This window comes from Misgurnus anguillicaudatus, chromosome 3 (genome assembly GCF_027580225.2).
Source record: "Misgurnus anguillicaudatus chromosome 3, ASM2758022v2, whole genome shotgun sequence".
In the NCBI taxonomy this organism is placed as follows: domain Eukaryota; kingdom Metazoa; phylum Chordata; class Actinopteri; order Cypriniformes; family Cobitidae; genus Misgurnus; species Misgurnus anguillicaudatus.
Genome location: NC_073339.2, coordinates 34,090,270 through 34,118,084, shown reverse-complemented (window position 1 = coordinate 34,118,084; position 27,815 = coordinate 34,090,270). Strand labels below are relative to the sequence as shown.

The window sequence follows — 27,815 nt, the reverse complement described above, 5'->3', positions numbered from 1 at the left end:
GATACGTTTACACGGAAACGATCTGAAGAAAAAACGCGTTATCACTTTTTATTCCGCGTTTATACAAGCGTTTTGGGGGGGGGAATCTGCGTGCATATGGTGACGCAAGTGTGTGTGATATTCAATGTAGTATGCACTCCAGGCAGCTAGGTGGCAATGTGAAGCACTGACACACAACAACACCAAGTCCACGGGTCTGCGTACAACCACCTTCCTGGTTGTCCCAGGTCTCGTTCAAAGCTGTCTGGTTTGCCTCCGACGATTTGGCGCATCAACAATTTGATGGAGGTAATTAATGCAACTTCTCTGATCAGTAATACTGCTGGAAAGACTCTTGTATATTTATCAGAACTGCTATGGCAACTTAAAGGTCCGACATATGGAAATAATTCGACATGTTTGTTGTTATTTTCCTTAACTGGCGCATGCCTGTGACGTAAATGCATACGCGACTTTTGTGTTTTTTACCCTTTAGACGGAATGCGACGGTAGAGCGTTTTTAAGATTTCCACTCTGGAGGGTGGTTTCACTTTTTTTGCGTTTATAAGCTCCAAAAACGCTGTTGCCGTGTAAACGAAAGGCACATCCGATAAAATATTTTTACGTTTTCACCGTCGAGCGTTCTCGTGTAAACAGGGCCTAAACTTTGGAGGACAGTAGCCCTCCAGGACCAGGAATGCCCACCTCTGTTATAAAGGTTCCCTAGAAAATTTCAGATCAATTATAAAAAAAATTGTAAACATATACCAAACAAATTCTTCACAAATTATTGTTTATACAAATTTAAATCGCAAGACTTTGTTAAAATCTTTCTGCAGATAGGGAGTGTCAGTGTACGTGCAGCTGATCAAGCATTGCAATGACAAAAAAAGAGAACATGCCATTGTATACAGTACATATGTGTGTGTTGTACAGTATCATTCCCGACAACAAAAAAATGCCAAACATTCGAGCCATCTTCACAACACTTCTGAGGAAACTGAGAGTTGTCAGTCTGTCATTATCTACTGCCTGCTGATTTCTCCTGGCACCACCCAACAATTCGGCGTTGGCAAGCGTTCAACCATCCCCTGTCACTCATGCTTTCGTTTTTAGCGTTATAGGATTAATTTGTGGATGAAGTGGCTAAACGGTTAATCATCTGGGCTGGTAACCAAAGCCAAAATGTGGTTGAAAACCTCGAAGGAATGATTCCAAATCTTCTACCATTATGCCCTTAAGCCATAAAGTTAGGCCAAGTTGACTAAAAGGGAGTGTACCTGTTTTGCATAAAAGCACCTGCCAAGTAAATAAAAAAGTTGCATTGTGGTGATGAGTTATCTCAATAACACTCCGATTGTTTACAAGTCACCACAAACTTAATTGAAACATCTGCCACCAGCCAATAAAATGTAAACTCTTTCACCTCTTTTGATTTCGCTACATTGCGCAAAATACTCAGATCATTGCTCAACAGTTTAACTTTGATGATGCATTCCTCGAATCCATGTACTTGCCTTTGCTAGCTCCACGCCCTACAGTGTCTATAGTAAGCTTGTGTGCATGTGGGTTTGTGCATTTACTGTACCAAACACTCGGGCCACAAATCCCAGCGGGAAGTGCGAGGCGAAGGCAGTGAGAAACCAGGGGGCAGCATAGAGACTGGGGCCGATTTCGTGCTGCTCCAGATGAGAGTACAGCTCCCTGTGATAGTCGTGCAAAAGACGAGACAGCTGATACATCTGAATCTAAAAGAACAAGAAAAAAAATCACAAAATCTTTGTAAAAACCACACTTAGTTATGAAGGAAATTGAGTGAAATTACTTATTTACAGTGTACATTTTTTTTTATAATCTCTCTGCCACACTTTCCAAACATGAATCATCTTATGCATGCTTGCTGTAGCAGGGCTAATGAACTAAGTTGGATACTTGCTTCTGTATATATCCTCATCTATAAAATGTTTTATTTATTTTTTCGAGACAGCATCTGTGTGTACAGTAACTCACAAGGATCAACATCTGAATCTAACTTTTTAAAGTGGGCACCATTTTCTCCAATCATTATGCTGCGGTTACACCAACCGCGTTTGAGGCGTCAAAATCGCGTCTACCGCGCCTAGTTTGCCGCTTGAACAGTTTGAATGTAGAGGCGCGGAAAAAGCAAGCATTTAACACGCGTCAGAGGCGAAATCCTCTTCTTGTGGGGGGGCAAGTGCTATGCGGTTGTCTGTTTGCAAGATGGCTGATGTTGATCGTGCATTTATCAAGAGAGTTACCGGTTTGTATTTGGACACCTTACTATAGGGGGAAAATAAACGGCGCGGGTCGATAAACGGCAAATTGAAATGTGTATTTACAACTTACAAGGTTGCCCAATGTCCTCACTGACACTCTTCCAGAGAGGTCCTTTTTATTCCTGTCTCTATAGAAATAAGAATTTGTGTCGTATAGCTCTGGGTGACTGCTCACGGACAATATCAAGCATTCCTTGATGTTGAATGAGTGACTCCCGGCGGGGCTGCCGCCACAGCAGCAAGCAGGCTCTCCTGATTGGCTAACGCGGCACAAAAATCCGCCAAAGTTCAAATTTTTCGAAACGGGCGTCAGCCGCAGATTCGCGTCAAACGCAAAATGCACTATTCGCGCATACCGCGCCAGACGCTCAAGACGGAATCGCGTCTACCGTGGCGGGGTAAACACCTCATTCATGCCGCGAGACCTCCAGACGCGCGTCAACGTGTCTTCACATTGACTTAACATTGAAATCACTCGCGCTTGATGCCTCTACCGCGGCTGGTGTAAACGCAGCATTATACTGTATGCATAAAAAGTCTTATTCTTAAAGGTACACCAAGTTTTTTATGCATTTCGCATTACTTACAATGCAACATTTTTCAATTATAAATCATATTGCTGAATGCAGATTAATAATTTTTACAAAACTCACTGCACATTTATGCCATTACATGATACAGAATGTACCGGATGGTGCTGATGTTACTTTACCTGCAGTATGATCATATCAGGCCTGTACTGTTTTCGCAGCCCCATGTCGTACATGAGGAATCGGAGCATGTGGAAAGCGTCTTCTTCGCTCAAGTGGAGAAGCAACACACCCGCCACGAAACTCAAACCCTGGCAGTAGCCCACTTCTGGGTCCAACAGAGAATATGCCTTCAGTAGATTATAGAGGGACAGCTGTCCAGCACCCAGCTGAGCACTGAAATACGGATGCGTGGGAAACGTACGTCCCAAGAAAAGAAAATAATGATCATTTTTATTTATTTTTTATTATTTATTTAAATATGTTTATTAAGTATTAAAGGGGACATTTGCTCAAACCTACAAAGTGGCAATTTGGGTGTGTCTTGTTAAATGCAAATGAGCTGATCTCTGAACTAAATGGCAGTGCTGTAGTTGAATAGTCTAGAAAAGGGGTGATATTATCCCCTTCTGACATCACAAGGGGAGGCAAATTTCAATGACCTATTTTTTCCACATGCTTGCAGAGAATGGTTTACCAAAACTAAGTTACTGGGTTGTTCCTTTACACATTTTCTAGGTTGATAGAAGCACTGGGGAGTCAATTATAGCACTTAAACATAGAAAAATTCAAATTTCAATGATATGTACCCTTTAACAAACAATGTAAAATCTGCTTTTAAAAGGGAAATAACAATAAATCTTCAAGATATTGTGTGACTTGAATTTTGCTTCAACTGCTGCAACAGCTCCAAATGGTACAGTATATACAGTAAATAACAACATGGATGTATAGATATGCCCACAAAATTAAAATAATAAACACCTAAAAACAATAGGGTCAAAACTGAATCAGTTTTATTTTTAATTCAGTGTAAAACAATGCTTATGTTGTTGATGTTGGCTTTGTCTGGCTTCATCTCTTACTAGGCATTCAGACTAATTTCATTTTTATGGGCATGCACAACTTTAGTAACTAGCAAATAAATAAGTGACAGAGCGAACAAAGCGACAATTAGTCCAAGGTTCAAAGATTCAACGTGTTGCATCATTAGCCAAAGGCAGTCGCTGGTTTATCACTAAACTAATGAACATTCTTTGTGGTTATAAATACACTAATCCTAAAAAATATTTGGACAGATTTTGAATGTCATGAATGTATTACATCAAATATTAGAATAAACATTATCAATGTTGCATTCATTTTAACAATCAGAAAGTGTGCAAATATCATCTGATATTGATTCTTATTTTAATATTTTAATCTACTTCCTATTGGAAGACATTGGTGCAATAAAAATATATCATATTTGGATATGTTCCTGTATAAAATCGTTGTCTTTTGAAGTCCCCCTGTAGTCAATCCTTTTATTACTTAAAGGGATAGTTCACTTTAAAATGAAAATTCTGTCATCATTTACTCATCCTCATGTTGTTCTAAACCTGTATGAATTTCTTTTTTCTGATGAACACAAAAGAAGATATTTTGAGAAATGATGGTAAACACACAGCAGTAAGTGACCATTGACTACCATAGTAGAAAAAAATATTTTGAAAGTATTGTGATAAATGACTAAGAAAATATTTTGATAAATGATGGTAAGCACACAGTTGACGGTACCCATTAAATTACATCATATTTTTTTATTCCTACTATGGAAGTCTATGGTCACTTACTGCTGTGTGTTAACCACCATTTCTCAAAATATCTTCTTTTGTGTTCATCAGAAAAAAGAAATTCATACAGGTTTAAGGATGAGTAAATGATGACAGAATTTTCATTTTAAAGTGAGCTATCCCTTTAAAATTCATCTTTGGGCATCATAAACATGTTAAAATATTCACACTGCACATGTGAGCATCACATAAGGCATCCATACATTAGGCTATATCTATATATTTATGGAGAAAATACTCAGCAATGTTGTTGAATGATGAATTTACACATGGTTTGTCTTAAAGCATATTCAAAACACCACATATCCATATAAACAACAATAAAAACTTGATTTTAGGGGTTCTGCACTGAACTGCACTGTCCAATTCTGTCACTCATTTCACTAAATCAAGAGTGTTGCTAATATCCAGAAAGATCATTTAAAATCACACAGTTATACTTTTAAACAACTTAGCATCTATGCACAGATTAGATAGCATCTGTAGAATAATATACAGTGTTGCAGACAAGGAATGTTCATGATTCCATCTAAAAGGCCTCTTCCAAGAGACAACATACATTCCTCTAAGATTAGATGTCTTCCTGTGTTGTAAAGCTATCCATCTCTCTTTCTCTCCCCTGTCACTGAGCAAAGAGCCAGCGACACCTCTTTTTCTTTGTCTACGCCTCCCCGATAATCTCGCTGGCTTAAAATCTGTCCATCTCCACCTGTGTCTCACCCATTCATTCAGCCTGAGGTTCTGTGCAAGTATCACCCCTATAATAACTGAAATAATGACAATTTTTGTGGAGAATAGAGACTTTTGTGTGCAGCCAGTCAACGATTGCTGAGAAAATTCCAGGGATGGGACATGTGCGAGCACGCACAAGAGTGTATGTTGCTAAACGTGCCGGTAAAAGGGCAAGAAGGTGGTTTTCAGCATATGGGAACATAACATCAATCTAATCGACTGGATGCATTGCTGTGCTGCGAGAAACATGACCAGTTAACTAAAACTCTGCTAGACAATAATCTGTATAGCAGAGACTCTTTATAGATATCAAACTACGTTAACACCTTTTCCTGACCCTAACGCTATAGTAAGTAAATTATGTTAAAGGTCCCATATTATGCAAAATCCACTTTTACAAGGCGTTTGGACAAATGTGTATTGGTGTGTAAACACAACCACACTACAATGAAAAAAAAAATCAACCCATTCCCCTTTTTTTATCCTAGTTACACCAGAGAAGTTGTGATTCTCTTGTTAATGTGATGTCACACTAACAAAGCTCTGCCCACAGCCACAGACTGACTGGTTAACTTTACCCAAAAGCTTTTCTACATGTGCTTGTTAGCATGTTGTAGCACTAATGATGCTAATATTGTCTTAGACTGTATTCACACGAATCAAATCATTTGCATTTAAAGGTACACACATAAAAACAGCACTTTTTTTGCTCCTGCTCAAATAGGGGCATTTTGGACATGCTAGAAAAATGATCTGTGGGGTATTTTGAGCTAAAACTTCACAGACACATTCTAGGCACACCTGAGGCATCTTGTAAAAATGGCCCTATAATTAATATTAATTAAGCAGTACTTCAATGTATAGTTTCACTTTAACAAGGTCACCTTAAAATAAAGTGTAACCCAATGCAATGCAAATTGTGGTTAATCTTATCGTATAACCTTGTCCTAACCAGTTTCCTGCAATAAGCAATTTGCGAAACTGCTGTCCAATGTGACAGTCACAGCCAATCAGAAGACATTGGGTGTTTAATGTAAAGCTATAAAGTCCAGGATTTTAAACCAATGAGATTGTTGTTATGGCTGGTAAGGACATAATCTACTATTTATGGATTGATTATCTAGTTAGCACACAGTGTTAAGAGCATAAATTGCTTGGCAAAAAAAAACACAAAATCAAATTTAAATACCAGATATCCCACACATGTAAGGAGAGCTATTTGTATGACAGAAATGAGACAGTACTAGGGATGCATATCAATTAATCGCGATTAATCTATAGCAGAATAAAAGTTTTTGTTGACATCATATATGTGTGTGAACTGTGTATAATAATTATGTATATATAAATATGCACACATGCATGTATAATTTTAAGAAAAAAATATATTTATATATTAAGTATTTATATTTATATATAATATAAATTATACATAAATATACAAATGTATATATACTAGGGGTGTCACGATTCTCCAAATCCTCGATTCGATTACATTTTCGATTCTAAGGTCACGATTCGATCCGATTCTCGATTTTTACATATTTTTTATATGGCATATAATTTAGACAAAAATTATATGCCATTATTTATTATTATTATTATAATACTTTAACATTAACATGCACATTGCACAACTCGCATAGGGGTTTGTGGGCTTCACTTAACGCGAGAGCTTGTAGAGAGAGGATTCTTTCTTGCACGCACATGGACTATGCGCGGTTGGCAGTTACATGGATCGGACGGATGACGTGACGAAAAATAATATTTTAATTAAATTCGGGCGGGTGCCGGATCGACTGCTTGTTATTAGCTGTGTCCTTCTAAGTCATGCGACATCTCTGTCTTTCATAGTGGCAGCCTCAGAAGTTCAAGAAAAGAACTGAAATGAGACAGTCAGAAAACAGCGGAGACATTTCTGACTTATTAAAATAAATATGTAATCAGAAAAATATTAATTTATTTTAGAACATATGACACATTGATGTAGATTAATTTATTCAACTGCATATCAAATAATCAACCTAGAAATATACGCAACATAAACAGAATAATATTAACACAAAACATAACTTATAATACTAAAACAGTGACAAGAAAAAGTTTTCTAATAAATACACACTTTTATTTAATAAAGCTTTTAATTGTTTTAATTGTTAAGGATCCTTTCGTTCTATCATTAACAGCGCGGAGAAATGAGGACGCATTTTGACACAGCTCTTATCAACGCTGGCGAAGGAGGAACATGGCAAACTCAAAAAATGAGAATTAAAAACAAAGGAAATAGAATGTCAGAAAGGGTTGCCTGGAATAAGTTTTACAACGTGGTAAATCAGGATGACACCAGTGCAGACTATGTAATTTGTGCGTTTAATTGAGGCTATTTATTTATTTATTTTTGTCCCTGTGCGCCGATCGAAGACAGAGTTCACTGCTGATATTCAAGAGGTTTCTAGTCTCGCGGCTGTCATCAGCAGCGCCTTGCATCGCCCAGATAGCGGATGGCGGGCGGGTACAGTTTTGAAAACTGGTCAGAAACGTTGGTGCGCATGGATGGTGGACGGATGATGAGTTTTGTTATGCGGTTGAGGATGAAATAATAGTCCATCCGCGCATCTCTAACATGGACTTAATGCACATGGACTTAATGCGCGTGTCTTGGACTCATAGCATCTGAAATAAATCCAGCATCATAAGCAGCTGCGCTTCTCTCTGTCTCACGTGCTCGCATCTGTCCGAAGTCTGAACATAAACTAAAGTAGTAATCCTTATGTATTTGTTCAGTTTTATGCGTTTCATGCAAGCTGAGGCAAACTATCCTTTTGTTTAAAATATAACTCGCTGCATCTTTGCGCCTCCCTCACTATCGCGCACGTGCAGAGAGCTGCACTCTGTCCAAAGTCAGATCATTGGTAATCCTGTTTATGATATGCATTTCAAGGAGTTGTAGCATCCCTCGTGTTTAAAATATGATTGCGTTCCGCTGGACAGATGTTTTTAAAGGCATCTCTGAGAGTTTTTTTCCTCGCTTGGCAAGCCGACCGGACGTGAAATGGGGGCGTGGCAGCATCGACGATCCCATTTTTTAATTCGAAGTTCGAAGCTGTGACTTAATTTCGATCAATTTCGATTTAAAATCGAAATCGTGACACCCTTAATATATACATGTAAACATTGCTTAAATATATACATGCATGTGTGTGCATTTAACTATACAAAGTTATTATACACAGTACACACACATATATGATGTAAACAAAAACTTTTATTCTGCTATAGATTAATCGCGATTAATTGATATGCATCCCTAGACAGTACACTAGATTCTAAAACAAAGCTGTTGTATTTGTAATACTAACCCAAGTCTATGAGGATGGCATGCTGTTGGGACGTGAGTTGCTTGAGAAGCTCTTTATATGGAGTGTCATTATTTGGAGGTTTGTTGCTGGGCACCTCTTGCTTTAGCAAATACTGCTCCGAAAGAAACTTCCAGATCTCCCCACGATACTGACGAGGAACGCCTGGGAGATGATAAAAGGCAAGAGAGAGTGTTTCTACACTGGAGCATTGAACGTTTACATGCCACAGGCTGAACACCATAATGTGTCTTCTCATAAAAGACATTCAGTAAAATGTGTAATAAAATTTACACAAACACCCCCCCCCAAATCGAACTATCAGCTAAAGATGTATAACATGGTTTCTTTATATGTATATGTTTTTGCAATGTTATAGTGATCGTATATAATTGTTTCTCAGTCTCTTTAATAGAATACATCCAGAAAGTACAGGAAATGCGTATATAGTATTAAAAACTGTATAAAAATGTAAACTGATATTTCAAGTTTTTAGGGTAAACTCCCCTTCCACTTGAGCAATAGCAGGAAAATGCAAGATCTCTAATGCTGCGTTCACACCAGCTGCGGTAGAGGCGTCAAGCGCAGTGATTTCAATGTTAAGTCGTGTTGATGCGTGTCTGGAGGACCTGCGGCGCGAATGAGGTGTTTAGCACGGTAGATGCGATTCCGCCTCATTCACGCGTCTAGTTCGCGTGAATGGCGCCAATTGAGCGGTGCCGTGACAAACACGTGAGTTGAAAATTTTAACTTTGCCAGAAAAACGCCCCACGTTAGCCAATCAGGAGCTTGCTCTAGTAGTGACGTGATTACAGGAAGCAAGCGAAGCCGCAGAAGCCCCTCCCATGACACGAATTTCTGTGTGAATTGCTGTGTCCGAAAATGCCTACTTCATACTATATAGTACGCAAAAAGCAGTAGGCGAGGCGAGTAGTATGTCCAAATACATAGTATTTGAAAAACAGTAAGCGAAAAGTACCCGGATGACCTACTACTTACGGTTAGATTTTGCAGTGTGCATACGATGGACACTTCACTATCCCATGATGCCCCAGGAGTGGAGTTATCCAACGAAGAAGAAGAGGCATGCGGCTGTTTTCGCGCTGAAATGATATGACTTGATGACGACGTATGTCACGTGATGTAGCAACATGGCGGATGTAGTATGTCCGAATCTCCTTCATACTACCAGGATTCATACTATACAGTACCTACTGTTTTAACGGCAAGTAAGTAGGTAATTCATCTTATTCAGTACCTACTATACAGTACCTACTATACAGCCAATGTCTCCATGACTAGAATTTCACGCGCGAATGACGCGAGTAAACTCACAATGTTCAAGCGCCAAACTAGATGCGGTAGATGTGAATTTGACGCCTCTGGTGTGTGTGTATATATATATATATATATATATATATATATATATATATATATATATATATATATATATATATATATATATATATATATATATATATATATATATATATATATATATATATATATATATATATATATATATATATTAGGGGTGGAACGGTACACACAAGTCCCGGTTCGGTTCGTACCTCGGTTCAGGCTTCACGGTTCGATTCACTTTCGGTACAATGGAGGAAAAAAGCAAAACAAAAATGAAGAAGGCATTTTTTTTAAGCTAATCTTAAAAACATAGGTGTCCTTATCAGTGTTATTTTGAGATGTCATGAATATGAACTGAAATGCATTTTACATACTATCTCGTATTTCAAAAATATATACCACTTTAAGTAATCTTGTACTCATCTTTCATACAAATATGGGTTCAAATGTATTACAAGTGTTACCTAAATACATTTTTAAATTACATTTTTGGCCTTATTTCATATTAATGTACTAAAGAACAAAAAATAGGCTTGTAGGATGAATTAATAGGTGTGTACGACTTCACGAAGCGCTGCAAGAAACGACAAGTGGATGACGTCAGAGTAACGCGAGAGCGATTTGAAATCAGCCTCCTCCGCAAGATTTCTCGCGGTACTCTGACGCTGATGGCGCTGCGTAAAGTTTAGCACACTTAAAAACTGAAAGCAGCTGAACTCGACAGAACTGCCCTGCGTATGCCTGTTGTATATAGCAGGACAATTTATCTCCTACTTCTCAGCGTGAGAAATACAAAGTGTGGCATTTGAACTGACTGAAATGCGTGTTTGTCAAGGTGAATGCGTGAGACTTGAGAGCCCTGATTAGATGTATTTCCACTCACATACCTAACAACTGCTGAACAACGCCGACGCACAGTCCTCGTCTTTTCCACCACTCTCTCGCCTGTACTATTGTAACTGACTGGAAAACTGAAGTTTTGCCAAACTTGCGATCTTAAAGGGGCCGGCGGATCCTCACCACCATTTGCCATACTCGCTGTCGCTGCTATTTCACTCACTGGACCGTGAACCTGACAAAAAACTGCAGAGTGCCAGAATGTAGACGGTCTCTGATAGAGCGCATACATAGGCGGAGCTCGGCTGCATCGGCGCCAATCAGAGCTTCAGAGCTAAAGCGGGGCAACAGATTAGCTGTCCATAAAGAACCCGCGTATCTAACAGTAGTTCCGCATTACATTAATTATTTTGCACGCAAGTTTTTTTTTATTTTCATACCGTGTATTCTCCGTTTAAATTCATGCACCGAACCGTGACCCCCGTACCGATTTGGTTCGAAACGAATACATGTATTGTTCCACCCCTAATATATATATATATATATATATATATATATATATATATATATATATATATATATATATATATATATATATATATATATATATATATATATATATATATATATATATATATATATATATATATTTACCTGTGTTGAAGAAATGGTGCTATATAAATAAAATTGACATTGACATTAAAGAAATTAGTCTTTTTACTAAATTTACTACTGCTCAAAAACGCTAAAGACGTGTTTAGTGCCCAGAGAGGTCACACTAAACACCAACAATGCCTAACGAAGACATTTAGTCCTGATACACATTTCTTGCATTTTCTGTTTGTATCTTAATAAAATAGATTGAAAAATAATTATGGATGGACATTAAAACTTCTAAAACAACAAGTCTGGTGTACACTCCCAATACCGTTCTTATCTTGGATTAACTTTTTAATAAAAAAAATTGCAAGATACCATTTAAGTTTCTTGCATTTTATTTTATTTTTATTGGGATGCTCGCCTGCTGCATGACAATAAGTCAGCATGAAAGTTCAACATATTACAACAGATCCATCAAAGCAACAGTTATGGACACAGATGAGTGAACGTACTTGAATGTATGTACTTCATGTAAATAGCACTGCTGCCCTGAAGTTGAACAGGTGTGCGTGTGTGATCTAACCCCTCATTCAGAACAATTTTCTGCAGAACTAACACGATCACACACACACACATTTACTGCATCCACCCTGCATTTATTCAGTACACACCCTACACAGACATGCAGGACAATAAAACCTTACATTTGTTCACAAAAGCAAATTAAAGGCTACTAAATAACAAAAACACACACACACCTCACACAGTTTACACTAACATTATCCTTCTGAAAAGTAATACATAAACTATCTAAAACAACATATGACGTACTCCCCGTTCAACATGTTCAGTTTTGCATTTAGTTAATCCAGGCATCAATAGGGGGAAGTGTCAGGCTGTAGACACACCTGCCCGGGCAATAGACAGGTGTGAATAGGCTACAGAAAAACCTGCACAATCAAGCAACTTGTCGTCACATCAGCATAAATATTCTTATGGATTTACGCATGTTTTTCAACTACCTTGTCCCACGGCTCTGTGGATCTCCTGTGTGTCGAATTTGATCTTTGACCTTCCAGCGGTGCCGAGCATTCGTTCCCAGACCAAAGTCACATCTTTCAGGCACGGGGTTATCTCTTCGTAGTCCAACTTCAGTCGTCTGCACTGCAGATCGCTCTCTGAAGCTACACAATCACACAAAAACCGATAGGTCACTACAGGTGGTAAAACACAAACAACTTTGTCAAGGTCAATGTGCCGAATAAGTGAATAAGTCAAGGCTAAAGGGATGGCAGACACTCCGCTTCGTGTTGTGCTTAAAGTGATAGTTCACCCAAAAATGTAAACTCTGGCTTCATTTACTCACCCTCATGTTATTGTCAACCTGTATAGGTTGCGTTATTCTGTTGAACACAAAAGAAGGTATTTTGATAAATGAGAGTAGGCACAGTGCCCATTGACTTTAACATTATTTGTTTTTCCTACTATGGAAGTCAATGGGTACGGTCAACTGTGTGGTTTCCATTATTTATCAAAATACCTTCTTTTGTATTCAACAAAAGAAAAAAATCATACAGGTTTAGAACAACATGAGGGTGAGTTAATGTTGATAACATTTTTATTTTGTGTGTGATCTATCCCTTTAACAATGCCCTTCAGCCATGACTTATTCTACGATAAACTAAAGACTCTCAAACATTATTGCTTAAATGAAGAACATAAAAAAATCGAAATACTAAAAAAGAGCCTACAGTAGATAATAGATAGTGACGAAAAAAAATTTCATCAGTTTTATATTATATATTTTTTCTAATTTTGATAACATATTTATATATTTGTACAGCATTACATTTAGACAGTGTTGGGTGTAACCAGTTACTAAGTAATTAATGTAATTAGTGATGTAATTTAACTAAAAACTGTATGTAGATCGCAGAACAATAATATAGTGCAATTATATACTGGATTTAACATAAAAAATTAAAGTCTAAAGTTAAAATGCATGTTTTTTATGTATCCTTCATACTTTAAAAAGTTTGGGGATTAAAGAGAACAATCATAACATTCTAGTTTAGGGTAATCCTTTAAAATAAGGTTGTATTTATTAACAATTATTTAATGTATTAGCTAACATGAACTAACAATGAACAATTCCTACAGCATTTATTCATCTTAGTTCATGTTAATTTCAGTATTTACTAATACATTTATTAAATCTAGCATTGTAACTGTTAACATTAATGCACAAAGATCTAACATAAATAACTATATTGACATTAACTAACATAAACAAGAATGCCAGGACAAACACGTCATCTTCTGAGACAACGACTTAGTAACAAAACACGCTCTATCCACTTTATTTTTGACGTAAATGTGGGCGCCACCATCTTTGTGCAAGACTTGCGGTGAGCAACTTAAGTTAATGGTAGTCATATTGCGAGAGACACGCGAATGCCGCATTAACTGGCTTTTTAGTGTTTATTATAAAATCCAGAACGACCAGCATAATTTGTGCAGTTAGGAGTTGCTATAATAGATGATAAAAACGCAGTAAATCTCTGCAAAACATTTGAACATTTGAAAATATTGTTTCATGTGCCCACGCGAAACCTTCATGTGCAGAATTTTTTTTTAAAGTTTAGTTTCGCGTGCGCGCGCCATAGTTTCATGTGTGTGCGCCATAGTTTCATGTGTGTGCGGCATAGTGTGCGCCATAGTTTCATGTGTGTGCGGCATAGTTTCATGTGTGTGCGGCATAGTTTCACGTGTGTGCGCGCTATAGTTTTACGTGTCCGCGAAACTAAACGCGGTAGTTTCATGTGCACACACAATAGCTGCATGTGCGCATGCGAAACTAAACTTTATTTCATTTTTTTCTCCATGTCCCCTAAAAAACAACTAATATTATGCTAATAAATATATGCTGACTTAGCTGGTTTATTTATTCTGCTACTACATATTATTAAAAAAGCAAATATATACGACGCAACCTGCTTACTAGTTAATGTTCATAATAGTTCTTAATGTGTTTGTGCGTACTTTTGTTATGTTTTAAATGAAAAATTTATTTCATTAGCTGGTATGTCTCTGTGCATTTATATTTGCGCATTGAAGACCCGTCACTCCGAACAACAACATGAAATGATTAAATATATATATATCTTCATGTAATATATCAGAGCACTTCTTAATTTCATCCTCACAATGGTTTAAACATGGCAGGTGTAGTAAATACTTACCATAACTGTTTTTAATTATGTTTTATGCGTGCTCCCACCACAATGTTTTCTACCGGCTGGCTATTGAAAATGACATCTCATAGAAAAAATGAAAATACGTCACCTCACTTACTTCCGCATTCAAAAATCAAGTGGATAGTACAGTTTGTCCGTTTAGGGCTACTGTAAAAACATGACTGTACAAAATAACGACTTCCACATAAGTGGACCCGCAGTGTATGTAGATAAAAATGGCTCATTCTAAGGTAATAAAAACAATACAATTTATTGTGTAAGGTCTTCATACACCACTGATAATATAGTTATGTATATTATATTGCATTTCTGTCACGACATCCTTCTAAAAGTACCACATTGCACCTATAATGCATAAAACAGCAATAAAAGCATTCATAAATGCTTAGGCTGTGTAGCAAATAAGAAAACGCACAATTCATGAAAATAAAGCAATGAATAATTATTAAGGATGCATCTATGTATATGCCTAATATAATCGGTATCGGCTATTAAAAGCAATTTTTCCCCACTATTGGACATCGTCTGATGGTTTAAAAAAAAAAGACGATGATGAGAGCAAATTATGTCCTGGCAATCAAAAGGGATCAGAACTCATGCATTGATGGCCTTTGACTTCATTTTTTAACAGCATATAGTATGTAAATCCACAATTCCTATAATCCTCCCCATCTGTAATTCTTTTTGTCTGTAGCATAAATGACGAATGCAAACCAACCTAATGCAGCAGAAAGCAACTCTCATTTAAACACACACACACTCGCATGACACAGGATGAGATAAGAGCAAGAGAAAAATCTCAGGGAAAAAGAAAATAATGTCCACCCATCCTCACCCACCCTACAAAAAGAAAGTAAACAGAACAAAAAGTAAAGATAGAAACAGAAATCAAATATCAAAAGTCTTGCTTTGATATAAATCTCATGTTAGATTGAGGGAAAACTGTCTGCCCTACATGTCAAAACTGACCCAGTTATTTTTGCCCACACCCTATTCAATAGGTCTGGCTTCTTTTTTCAAACCTTTCTTCTTTTCTTTATGTGATGAAAAGCGTGACTGGGCATGGCAGGGAAGGGCGCGACACTGCCAAACATGTGCACGCCCAAATCAGAGTGTATTTGTGCCAGCAAACCTCTTTGACTGTCATGATTATCTCATGACCTGCAGCAGAGACTTCCAAAGAAAGCTGTGCATGGGTGCGTCTGGGTGTGTTATGGTTCTCGTGTGTTTGTGTGCGAGTGTGTTTGATTGCAACTGTTAATGGGAGGTGAGGTCTGGCGAGGTGCCAGCTGAACGTAAGCCAGTCAGATAATCCGTCTGGCAGCGGCGAGGTGACCTGAAAACAGCTTTAAATTCCCAAGAACCACAGGAGGAAACAAAAAGACTTATATTGAGCTTTTAAACACTGTTCAATAAATCCAAAGGGCAAGAACAGTTTATGCTTTACGTAGCAAAAAACACCAGGCAATTTGTATGTTATCACTTTATATAAAAAACCCTTTGGATTGTGTATGTGAAATTAACTGTGGTTAATTTTTCTTTATTGAAACACAAATATTAGACATATCAAATGTCTTGTCTCTCTTTAAAAACAAAAAAGTCAACTGGGTTTACTTCCATTATAGCCAGATTTGGTGAAATGCTGCCTGTTGGGTGGTTACGGTAAATAGTATCAGGGTAAGGGGCATTCTTATTGGAGAGAGCATTTGATTGTGCTGGATGAGTCATTTGTTTATTTTAAATGCATATATTTGTCAAAAGTAAATGTTCTCAACATTAGAAGTACAGTAAGGGCGATTTATAGTCGTGCGTAAGTTCTATGCGTAGGCTATCCGTAGCCTGTGCATAGCTCTGCGTAGCCTGACGTGCACCTCGCAATACTTTTAACAGCGTGTCAGATCTATGCGGACCGCAAGCGCCGTGATTGGTCCACCAGAACCCCTCCCGTCAGGTAAAAAAACTGTGTCATAGGTATTTCCGTTTGTGACGGTGAAAACAAAGATGAACCAAGTTGAGGAGTGATTAAACTCAAACTGCATTAAAAGTCGCTGTTTATTTACTTCCATCATTGCTGGTCTTCTTAAATCATACACAACAAGTTGCTGTTTCTTCTTCGTTTGTGGGTTAACTTGCCATGCTTCTTCTTCTCTGACGGTCGCGCTGCTACTGTGGTTACATGCGTGGTTACTGCCTACCAGCGGTTTGCGCGTGTGTTTGCACGTCGACGCGGAGGACAATGCAAAAGTATAAATGAAAACCGACGCGGAACCTACGCCGTAGGACCTACGCACGACTAAAACAAGCCCTTTACTGTGCATTCACACCAGACACGTTAGAGGTGACAAACGGGAGTGATTTACATGTTAAGTCAATGCAAAGACACTAATAGGCATCCTACGGCGCGGTAAGTGCGAATGGTGCAGCGCGATCGATGAGGAACGCACAGAATTGAGCGTTGCCGCGGAAAACGTGCAAGTTTAAAAATCTAAACTTTGGTGGATATTCAACCAATTAGGAGCTTGCTCTAGTAATGACGTGATTACAGGAAGCGAGCGGAGTCGCAGAAGCCCCTCCCATGACGCGAATTTCTGTGTGAATGTCTCGAATGAAGCGAGAAAACTCCAAATGTTCAAGTGTCCATCTACACGCGGATAGCGTATTTTTGCCGCATCTACCGCGTCTGGTGTGAATGCACAGTTAAGACTTTAACTCTTTCCCGCCATTTTTGCCGCGTTTTTGCGCTTTCCTGCCAATGACGAGAATTTCCGGCTTTGCGTAATACCGCTATTTTCCACATGTGGCACACTTCCACAACTTTTACAACCCGGAAGTAACGCCTCACGTGAAAGAGAAAGAACCCCGTGGAAGTTTTAAAGATCGCTTTGCGTCTGATCTCTATCAAAAGTCTTTCACAAAAATGGAATTATCTCAGCTTTTTGCTCAAAATTTGGTGTTTTTGAAGAAACCTACCCATATTTGAGAGGTGATTAAAAAGAAAACTAATGAAGGTAGGATGAAACAGTTTTTTTTTGTTTGAAAGCAGATGGTCTGTTTTTTTCATTTTATATATTGTATGTTTATATATTTAAAGAAGAACATTTTCTGGAAGGCATTAAACTTTTGTGAAAATCATGAAAAATGCTGGCGCTGGCTGGCAACTTTTTTTTTAAATGCTGGCGGGGAAAGAGTTAAGACGAAAAGTAATGAATCTCTAAATCTTTATTTATTATACTTCAAGTATCTGTGAATTTGTTGCAGTTTTAGTGCAAAACAATTTGTTGCTGAAGTGGACCATAAACACTTAAGCTAAAGAATTAGAGAGATTTTTGTACATTTCTCTCTTTTTTTCTCTTTTAAGCTTGTCTGTTTAGTGAACTGTAAGTACAAATGACAGTGATCACTGTGGTGAGTCAATAGATGAGTTTGCGTCTCACCTTGGAGTTTTTGATTTTCTTTCTCCATCCGCAGGAGTAAGATCTGTTGGAGAATGGCTTTTCGCCACAATTCCCTCAGCTCCTCCCGACTTTTCTTTCTCTTTTCCTCTGGTACCGCCCCCAGAGAGCTCTCTCCGCCCCCCACTCCACCTCCGAGCGCCATTCTGCTGCTAACCTCTAAGGTGGAATCTGTAAATCAGAAAAATGTAGGTCAGCTTTACACAAAAGAGACCAAATCAACACCTCTCAACATGATTTACTACATTAACAACCAACTTCTACACCTAGTATTGTCACAACATAAAAACTATAGTAATCGATAGCAATTAAGAGTGGTTGGTATGACCAAAATCCTCTATCATGATCATTTTACAGCGGTGTTAATATTTTTCAAGTAATCTTATTCAAACAAATTATGCTAAATTTGGCATCAGGGCAAAAGCAGCCTTAGATTATGGAACACTTTTATGCCTAAACATAAGACTGGATGCAGAAAACAGGCAATATATAAACACACAATACTGATGGTGTAAACATTAACTAAATTCTATATGAATATGAAGTTGCAGCATTGTAATAATTTTATAAACATGTTTGCCATATATTAGCATTTTTAATAAACGGTTTAGCTGAGACACAAAGACTTCTTTCTTTCTCGTTAAAAAAAATTAACAGTTAACAAAGCAACAAACCAAAAACAACACATGCAAAACTCACACACACCTCAAAGCGCACACAGGCAGAGGTGTTAAAAATAAAACGAACAACACCCAAACTATAGGGTGGACCCCTCAACCTGAAAATACCCTTTTGTGTGTAAACATTTAAAGAAATGTCAAAAAATAAACTGTACTTTTATTTATGGCATAAACAAAGCGGGAGAGATATAGTGTGGATAAAAGCCAAACCATTCAAATCATACAGTGTTGAAATACATGTAAAATGACGCTCGCCTACACACTGTTTTTTTCTTTCTTGCATTTTACTCCTGTAACATAAAAACAGATCCCGTCTCAACTAGCTCTTGTTTAATCCTGGTTCCTCCCTCAATTAATTTACAAATGAAAGACTATTTGGGATTTCATTACTTTACTAATATAGTGTTTTTATATTTGCAAATGAGGACATCCTAAATGTCCCCAAAGGAACATTTTGTGAAGTTTTTCGACACAGGACTGTTAAAGGAGTAGTTTATTATAAAAATAAAGCTTTTTCACTACATACTTCCATGATGTTCAAACAACCCAATTATTATATTTTAGTTTGTTTTCACCAAACACTTTGTTGACCTTTAGGACACTTAAAATAGATGGTACAAGTCACATGGAATGATGCTTTGATGTCCTTCTTAAAGGATAGTTCACCCAAAAATGAAAATTACCCTGTGATTTACTCACCCTAAGCCATAGTAGATGTATATGATTATCATATTATTTTAGACAAACACAATCTGAGTTATATTAGAAAATGTCCTGGCTGTTTCAAGCTTCATAATGGTAGTAAATGGTGCTTCTGATAAGTCCATCCATCCTTTACAAAAGTAATCCACATGGCTCCAGTGGGTTAATTAAGGCCTTCTAAGGGCAATCAATGCCATTTTATAATAAAAGTATTAATATTTAAAACTTAACAAACGGGCAGTAGCTAGGGTTGGGTATCGAGAACAGGTGTAAAAAATGTAAAAACCCCACTGGGAATCGATTGGCCGCGCACATAGAGTACAAGGCGTGGTGTGCGAGGCGTGCAAGGTGTGGAGTATGAGGCGTACAGTACGAGGCGTACAGTGCGAGGCGTACAGTGCGAGGCGTACAGTGCGAGGCGTACAGTGCGAGGCGTACAGTGCGAGGCGTACAGTGCGAGGCGTACAGTGCGAGGCGTACAGTGCGAGGCGTACAGTGCGAGGCGTACAGTGCGAGGCGTACAGTGCGAGGCGTACAGTGCGAGGCGTACAGTGCGAGGCGTACAGTGCGAGGCGTACAGTGCGAGGCGTACAGTGCGAGGCGTACAGTGCGAGGTATGCCACGTCTGGTATGCTATGTCGTACCAGTACCAGTCGTACCAGTACGAGGCGTACCAGACGTGGCGTACCAGATGCCTGGTACGACATGGCATACCAGATGTGACGTACCAGACGTGGCGTACCAGACGTGGCGTACCAGACATGGCCTACCAGACATGGTGTACCAGACATGGCGTACCAGACATGGCGTACCAGACATGGCGTACCAGACATTAAGCAAATCAAGAGAGCCAAACCATTCAAATCATACAGTGTTGAAATACATGTAAAATGACGCACGCCTACACAATGTTTTTTTTCTTTCTTTCATTTCACTCCTGTAACATAAAAACAGATCGCGTCTTAACTAGCTCTTGTTTAATCCTGATTCCTTCCTTAATTATTTTACAAATGAAAGACTATTTGGGATTTCATTACTTTACTAATATAGTGTTTTTATATTTACAAATGAGGACATTCTAAATGTCCCCAAAGAAATATTTCTTCCCATAGGACTGTTAAAGGAGTAGTTTATTATAAAAATAAAGCTTTCTCGCTACATACTTTCATGTCGTTCAAACCACCCAATTATTATATTTTAGTTTGTTTTCACCAAGCACTATGTTGACCTTAAGGACACTTAAGCCTAAGCCATAGTTGATGTATATGATTATCTTACACAATCTGAGTTATATTAGAAAATGTTCTGGCTCTTTCAAGCTTCATAATGGTAATAAATGATGCTTCTGATAAGTCCATCCATCCTTTACAAAAGTACTCCACATGGCTCCAGTGGGTTAATTAAGGCCTTCTAAGGGCAATCGATGCGATTTTATAAGAAAAATATAAATAATTAAAACTTAACAAACGGGGAGTAGCTAGGGTTGGGTATCGAGAAAATCGCTAAGCGGAATCGCTACAATTAGAACAATACCCAATCCTAGAAGTAGCATACGAGACGTGGTGTACGAGCCGTGGTGTACGAGACGTGGCGTACGGGACGTGGCGTACGGGACGTGGCGTACGGGACGTGGCGTACGGGACGTGGCGTACGGGACGTGGCGTACGGGACGTGGCGTACGGGACGTGGCGTACGAGACATTAACATATCAAGAGAGCCAAATGTCTCGTACGTGTATGTCTGAATAAAGATAATCATATACATAAAAGATCAGCTAGAGGATGAGTTAATCATGTGGTAATTTTCATTTTTGGGTGAACTATTCCTTTAAGATAAGGAACCAAAAAGCCCCGAACATCATTTTTTTTTAAATCCAGGTTTTGGTTACGAAAAATGGTGAAAGTCACAGGGAATTTGAACGACTTGAGGGTCGAATAAATATTGGACTTAAATTTTACATTTTTGGTTAAGCTATATCTTTAGGAAGGTACACACAAACACACATTCATCCTTGGTCTTGGTCTGTCAAAGTCTGCATCTTTTCATCATCACATAATTCAAAGCTTCCAGCTGAACTGCTATAACCTTCTCCAGAGTCAATAATGTCTTATGTTAGGAATCACACACACACCTGACACAGATCCAGTGGGGTGGAGTAGCACATGGGTTTGAGTGTACAGTATGTGTGGATTAAAGCATGCTGCAGTGGACACTGACGCACTCGGACACTCGGGCGCCGATCACTCCCTCCACAAACACACACACACAGGCCACTCCCTCTGTAAATAAGTGGCGTTTCTGCTCAGACCAACGCCTTTGCGAGTGTTTAAACACACACACACACACGCACACACACATATGGGTCAATACGGTGCTTTCCTGTAGCTGTCTGTCAACATGACCTCCTGCACAACACCACGCCCAACACACACACACACACACGTTACCTCATTAACACAAACATTACTTCACTCCACACAGACACACACTTGTCGAGACACACCCAAATATACTGTAGAAACGCACACACTCGCACAACAACAGCGATCTTGGCACGCATTTTACTTTAAGGAAGTGTACTCATATTACTGCAAATGCACAAATTCTGTAAATGACAAAGAAAGAAGTATTTCAAATCCATCCAGTTCCAGCAAAACATGTATTGAACAGATTTCTGTTGTGCATGCACATGCACAGAGCAGTAAGCAAAATTTTTTAATATTTAACTAGTGAAAATTAAAGCATTCGAGTAACTGTCAAGCGAGAAATTTGTTCTTATTCTTTCTACTATGACAATCTAATGTGTAGGGAAAAATTTAAGTAAGCCAGAAGACAACTTAAAACTTTTGTTGGCTTATCAACAACGTGATTTGTGTGGTTAACATCACCATAACTTAATTGGGAGCAATGAGTTTATAAGCGTACATAATTGACAATCCACACCCATATACACACACGTGCCCACAAATACCCCTGAGGGGTGTTTTGACATCCTGATGAACATTTACCTTGAGACAGTGCCAAGACTGACAAGCTACTAACTTCAAAATAACAGATCTGATTTGCTGTTTTGGCATTCTGAGACAGACATAAAACAGGCAAAGATAGGGAAAAAAAGCATGACACCGCTGACAAAATCATGACTTTGATTGGGGCAAATAGAAAGAGTGATCTTTGATCTGATTTACTGCCAAATAAAATATCAAACCTGTCCAAACAGACTGTCAACTGTCAGACTGAATCACAGGTTTGTTAACCTGTAAAGAGCAAGAGATCCATCTGGAGGACATTTAAGTAACTGCAGTCTGGTATGACAGTAATTTAGTTTAGTGCAGAGGCTTTCTACCATTATCAGGCCAATGACCATGATGATGGATAGAGAGGAAGAGCAAGGCCACTCAGTTATGCCAAAAATACATTAAAATAAAAAATGTTGGTACACACAGGCACATGCTGTTAACATACTATACATTACACAGTTTGCTGTAATAGATCTTAAATGGGACACTCCACTTTTTGTTTTAAATAATCTCATTTTGCAGCTCCCATAGAGTTAAATATTTGATTCCTACCATTTTGCAATCCACTCAGCCGATCTCCGGGTCTGGCCGCACCACCTCCAGCATAGCCCAGCACAATCCACCGAATCCGACTAGACCACCAGCACCGCGCTCAAAAATAAAAATAGTTTCAATATTTTTCCTATTTTTTTCTTATTACATCGTGTACTAAGACCGAAAGAAAATGAAAAGTTGCGATTTTCTAGGCAGATATGGTTAGGACTATACTCTCATTCTGATGCAATAATCAAGGACTCCGCTGCCGCAACATGGCTGCAGGAGGCGCAACGATACCACGCAGCAGCCGAAAATAGTCCCGTTACGTACCTTTCAATAGCAGAGGACTATTTTCGGGCATTGCGTAATATCATTGAGCCTCCTGCAGCCATGTTACGGCAGCAAAGTCCTTATCGAAACTCTTTGGTTATATTTGAGCGTGATGCTAAATGGTCTTATCTGATTCAATGGATTGTGCTAAGCTATGCTAAAACTGGTAGCGACAGACTCGGAGATCGGTGGAATAGATTCAAAAACTGTAAAAATAAAATTTTAACTCTATAGGGGAGCTGAAAAATTTGTATATTTTCAAAAAAAAGTGCAGTGTCCCTTTAACGCAAAAACCTTCATTTTGATAAAGTCTTAATGTATTATTAACCTGCATTTTTGCTTAATGGCTAATTTATTTTTTCCAAAAAATGATTTTGAATTCAAACTATGTTTGGAGGACCCGAGTAATACTGCCAGCCAAAAACCCACAAGGGGCCCTGGACCCCGTGTTGAAAACCTATGGTTTAGCAGATGTAGGTGATTTAGGTGATTTTGGTTGGTCTTATGCAAAGATACAAATATTTATTAAAAAATAAATCTAAAATAAAATATATGAAAATATAAATTTCTGTCATACCTCATATCTTTTAATGCCGAACCTCATAAATTAGGTATAATGTAAAAAAGCAAATACAATAAACTGTAAATTGAAAAAACTAAATTAATTTTGACAATCATGAAGTCCTGCTACACACACAATATTGTGGTGCTTTCTATATTTATTAATAAATATATTACAATTAAAGTAAATATTCTTATGATTTTGAGAACTTTGCTTTGCTTAACAATTTTGTTAACAATTCTTAAAAAAAAAAACACGTCAATGTAAAATCTCTGTGCTTGTGCTTAGATTTCAAGTAAGTGTAACATGCAAGACAATAATAATATTTTTGACATTACAAATCTGTACCGGTAGTTTTGTTTGTGTTTTTTCTATTAGCATTCACGTTTTATACATTAATATATGTAAATAATAAATTAATATTATTTAGATATTTTTTACTTATTTAGTACTTTTGAAATGTTTTTCAATCTGCTTTTAATATACTGTAGCCCGAATATCTTTTATCAACTGCCAATTATCAATATTTAAACTTATATGTGGCCCTGTCTGTTAAATCCAGGCCAAAGTCTCATAATCTAATGATGATATTAGGAGCATCAAAGTTTGATCTCAATTACCGATTTCACATTGAATTCAATCTTTGACATGACCTTACTCAGTCATTATTAAAGATTTATATATAAAATCATATTTTTAAATCATGTTATATACGAAAATTGGCTTTAAGTGTGTTACCTATGGCGTCTGAACCCTTCTGTGGTGTGGCAACCCTTAGGAAGATCTGTTGTCTCCAGGAATGTCTTCGGTTACGTAATGGACTGTCGTCCCCCACGAAACACACGGCTCCAGGACTGGAAAGGGCAGCAACATCACTACACAAACACACACAGATATACATAAGCATAGGCAGTCAAACACAAATGCACTGGGTCTGTAAATAAAAATAAAGTTAAATGAATTGCATGATAAGCCAGGTAATTAGTCGAATCAATTTCAACTAATTGCATATCAGTACATACAGGTATTATATACAGTATAGAGCCCAAATAAAGATAATGGTGCACTACTCTTCTAGATGTCTTGAAAGCCTTTCAGTGTCTCTAAATGGCCATTTTTGTTTTGTTTTGATAATAACTTTGTTATTCATAATATTGTAATTTAACTTTTTTTTAAATGTATACTCAGTGGTGTAATGGTAAACTCTTCATTTATGCCCCCCCACCCATTTTTTTTACAGCGGCAAAGCTAAGGTTGAATGCCCCGTGTAAAAAACAGTAACATGTAATACCAGTCTTGCATATAAAGTTCACTAAAAAATGAGCCAGTATTGTCACAACTTCTGTGGCTTGACTTCTCAGCATAAGGATCATTAGATGTGGGTATACCCCATGCCATCTAATAAAGAAGTGGGTATGCTCTGTATACCTGCGTATACCCTCCACTACACCACTGTGTATTTTAAGTAACAGTCACACGAAATTACGTATCTATACTCACGTAATTTTTGGATTCTTTTTCGTGATACTGTCACGAATTTCTGCTTTTTCGCGATCATATCACGAATTTCTGTTTACGTGTCATTAGTCCCTTTCACACATGCAGTCTTTACTGGTAATTTACTGGTAAATTGCAGTTAACAGATCATGTGTGAATAGAACCTTTCCGGTAAATCAGTGCTCCCAATTTACCAGTAAGACAGGTTGTAAGATTACCAGTAACTTACCGGTAAGCGCTATGTGTGAACGAAAAATATAGGATTACCGGCATTTAGAACGGACAACGTCAGATCGCGCTTACAGCTTCATACCAATTATAATGTTTTAATACAGATGACGCGTTTACCCCTGCACTGTTTTAAGGACATTTCCACACACATGCTGCTTGAAAGTCGAGCACACCTGAAGTTCACGTCCACATTTCTTCACCAAAGTTGTTTAAAACAGCTTACCACCTACTTGCCGAATTGCCGACGTCCTTAGCGCGCTCTCTGTGAAGCCTAAAGTGCAAACAGTACTGTTGTTTAAAATGCATTTTCGGTTTGACGTCACCTCATGCAATGTTGTTTGGTCATGAGCAACTTCGCAACTGTCAGAGTTTACCACAGACGTAAAAACAACAAAATACGAACCGTGGATATGAACGACGTGGATTGTTTACAAATACAACCCTGAGCTCAACGCGCCCCACAGCTACTTCCGCTTTCTCAACGAATTTACCGGTATTTTGATACTGATGTGTGAATGATGTCTTACTGGTAAAAAGACGGAATGTCACTGCATGTGTGAACAGCACATTTTTGTATTTACTGGTAAATTCATTCTGGTAAATTAATGGTAATTTACCAGAATTACTGTGTGAAAGAGGCTATTGTCACGTATTGGTTACTCAACTGTTTTGTCCTGTTTTCTTACCATTGTCGCTTCGGTTTAGGGTTAGATTTACATAACATGAAATCCTTACACAAACCCAACTCTAACCCTAACGCCAGACGACAACGGTTTAAATAATTATTAAAAAACATAAAAAATAAATCAGAAAAAAATAGTATAAACCAATACTTAAAGTGACATCCTAACGCAAACACCAAATCTAACCCTAAACTGAAGTGACAATGGTTTGAAAATAGGAAAAAGCAGTTGAGTAAACAAGTATCACAATTTTTTATTACGTAACTATAGGTACATAATGTTATAAAACACAGTTGTTTGATCTTGTTTTTCTACCATTTGTTTTCAAGATCTGAAGTAAACTATCCATAGTCAACGTCATGGTGATCATTAATATTCATGATGGGCAGAACTTTCATTAAATAAGTTTTTTATGCGGGTGGAGCTTTACACGCTGTTATGGCCAATGAGGACAAAAACTCTTAAACCTTTCATTGTGTGTGATTCATTAACCCCATCAGCCACCATAAGAGATGCAGAAAATGACAGAGATGAAAAAAGAGAAAAATGGAAGGTAGAAATGAAGAAAGAGACTGTACCTCTTCCTCTGAGACTCATAGCTATCATCACTCTCCACTACAGGGGCCAGAAATTTGAGGAAATTTGGAACAGAAGAGGAGGAGTGTAATCTCGCCCTGAATACACTCAGCCCTGATGGACTGAGAGAAAGAGCGAGGGACACAGAAAGAGAGAGAGAGGGAAAGACAGTAATCGACAGAGGAAAAATTGACTAAGAAACAGCCATGTTAAATAAAAGTACAAAATTGCAAAATTGAGGAAGCACTGGAAAGGCAGGGGGGGGGCCTCTATATTTCCAAATTTAGGAATATAAAAGCTGTACTCATCTACATAAAGTTGCATGGGATGCATATCATGACAGTCATCGAATAAAGTGACTTAAAGGGACAATTATCATCTACAGCCTGACATGCATAACCAGGTATTACCTAGTGCAAATTACGTGGGCGTTTATTTTGTTGGAGATTACCTGATTGCATAATTTGTTTAGTGAATCACGCCCCGAAATAACACAGACAACATGTGCAAATATATTCTCAGCAAATTCCCCTGCATTGTTTCACATAAAAAACTCTTTAGTGTGAGAAAGATAGAGCGAGAATGTACACAGACATGCATGCACACCTCACCTTCGCTTGAAGGGTCGAGTGGAATGATCAAGATCAAAAGCACGTGGCCTCATTGGCCGTGAAAAGGAAGAGGCCGGAGGGGAGGAAAGACTGATGAAAAAGAAATACAGAATGGCATGGAGGACAGAAGAGGAAGATAGGGGGAGTAA

At 38.0% G+C, this 27,815-nt stretch overlaps 1 protein-coding gene across 4 annotated transcripts in view; it reads right to left on the bottom strand.

Annotated features, from left to right (window-relative positions):
- tbc1d1 (TBC1 (tre-2/USP6, BUB2, cdc16) domain family, member 1) overlaps positions 1-27,815 on the bottom strand; it is a 78,084-nt gene that overhangs the window by 10,081 nt on the left and 40,188 nt on the right. For 3 of the 4 annotated variants that reach the window (XM_073865167.1, XM_073865174.1, XM_073865184.1), the window contains 8 exons: positions 27,667-27,756; positions 27,058-27,177; positions 24,807-24,943; positions 18,220-18,408; positions 12,551-12,712; positions 8,738-8,894; positions 2,989-3,238; positions 1,568-1,727 (listed from right to left, as the gene is read on the bottom strand). In XM_073865167.1, the coding sequence (XP_073721268.1) occupies positions 1,568-1,727; positions 2,989-3,238; positions 8,738-8,894; positions 12,551-12,712; positions 18,220-18,408; positions 24,807-24,943; positions 27,058-27,177; positions 27,667-27,756 (1,265 nt within the window). The remainder of the gene's footprint in view (positions 1-1,567; positions 1,728-2,988; positions 3,239-8,737; positions 8,895-12,550; positions 12,713-18,219; positions 18,409-24,806; positions 24,944-27,057; positions 27,178-27,666; positions 27,757-27,815) is intronic. The other variant, XM_073865168.1, reaches the window with a different exon arrangement.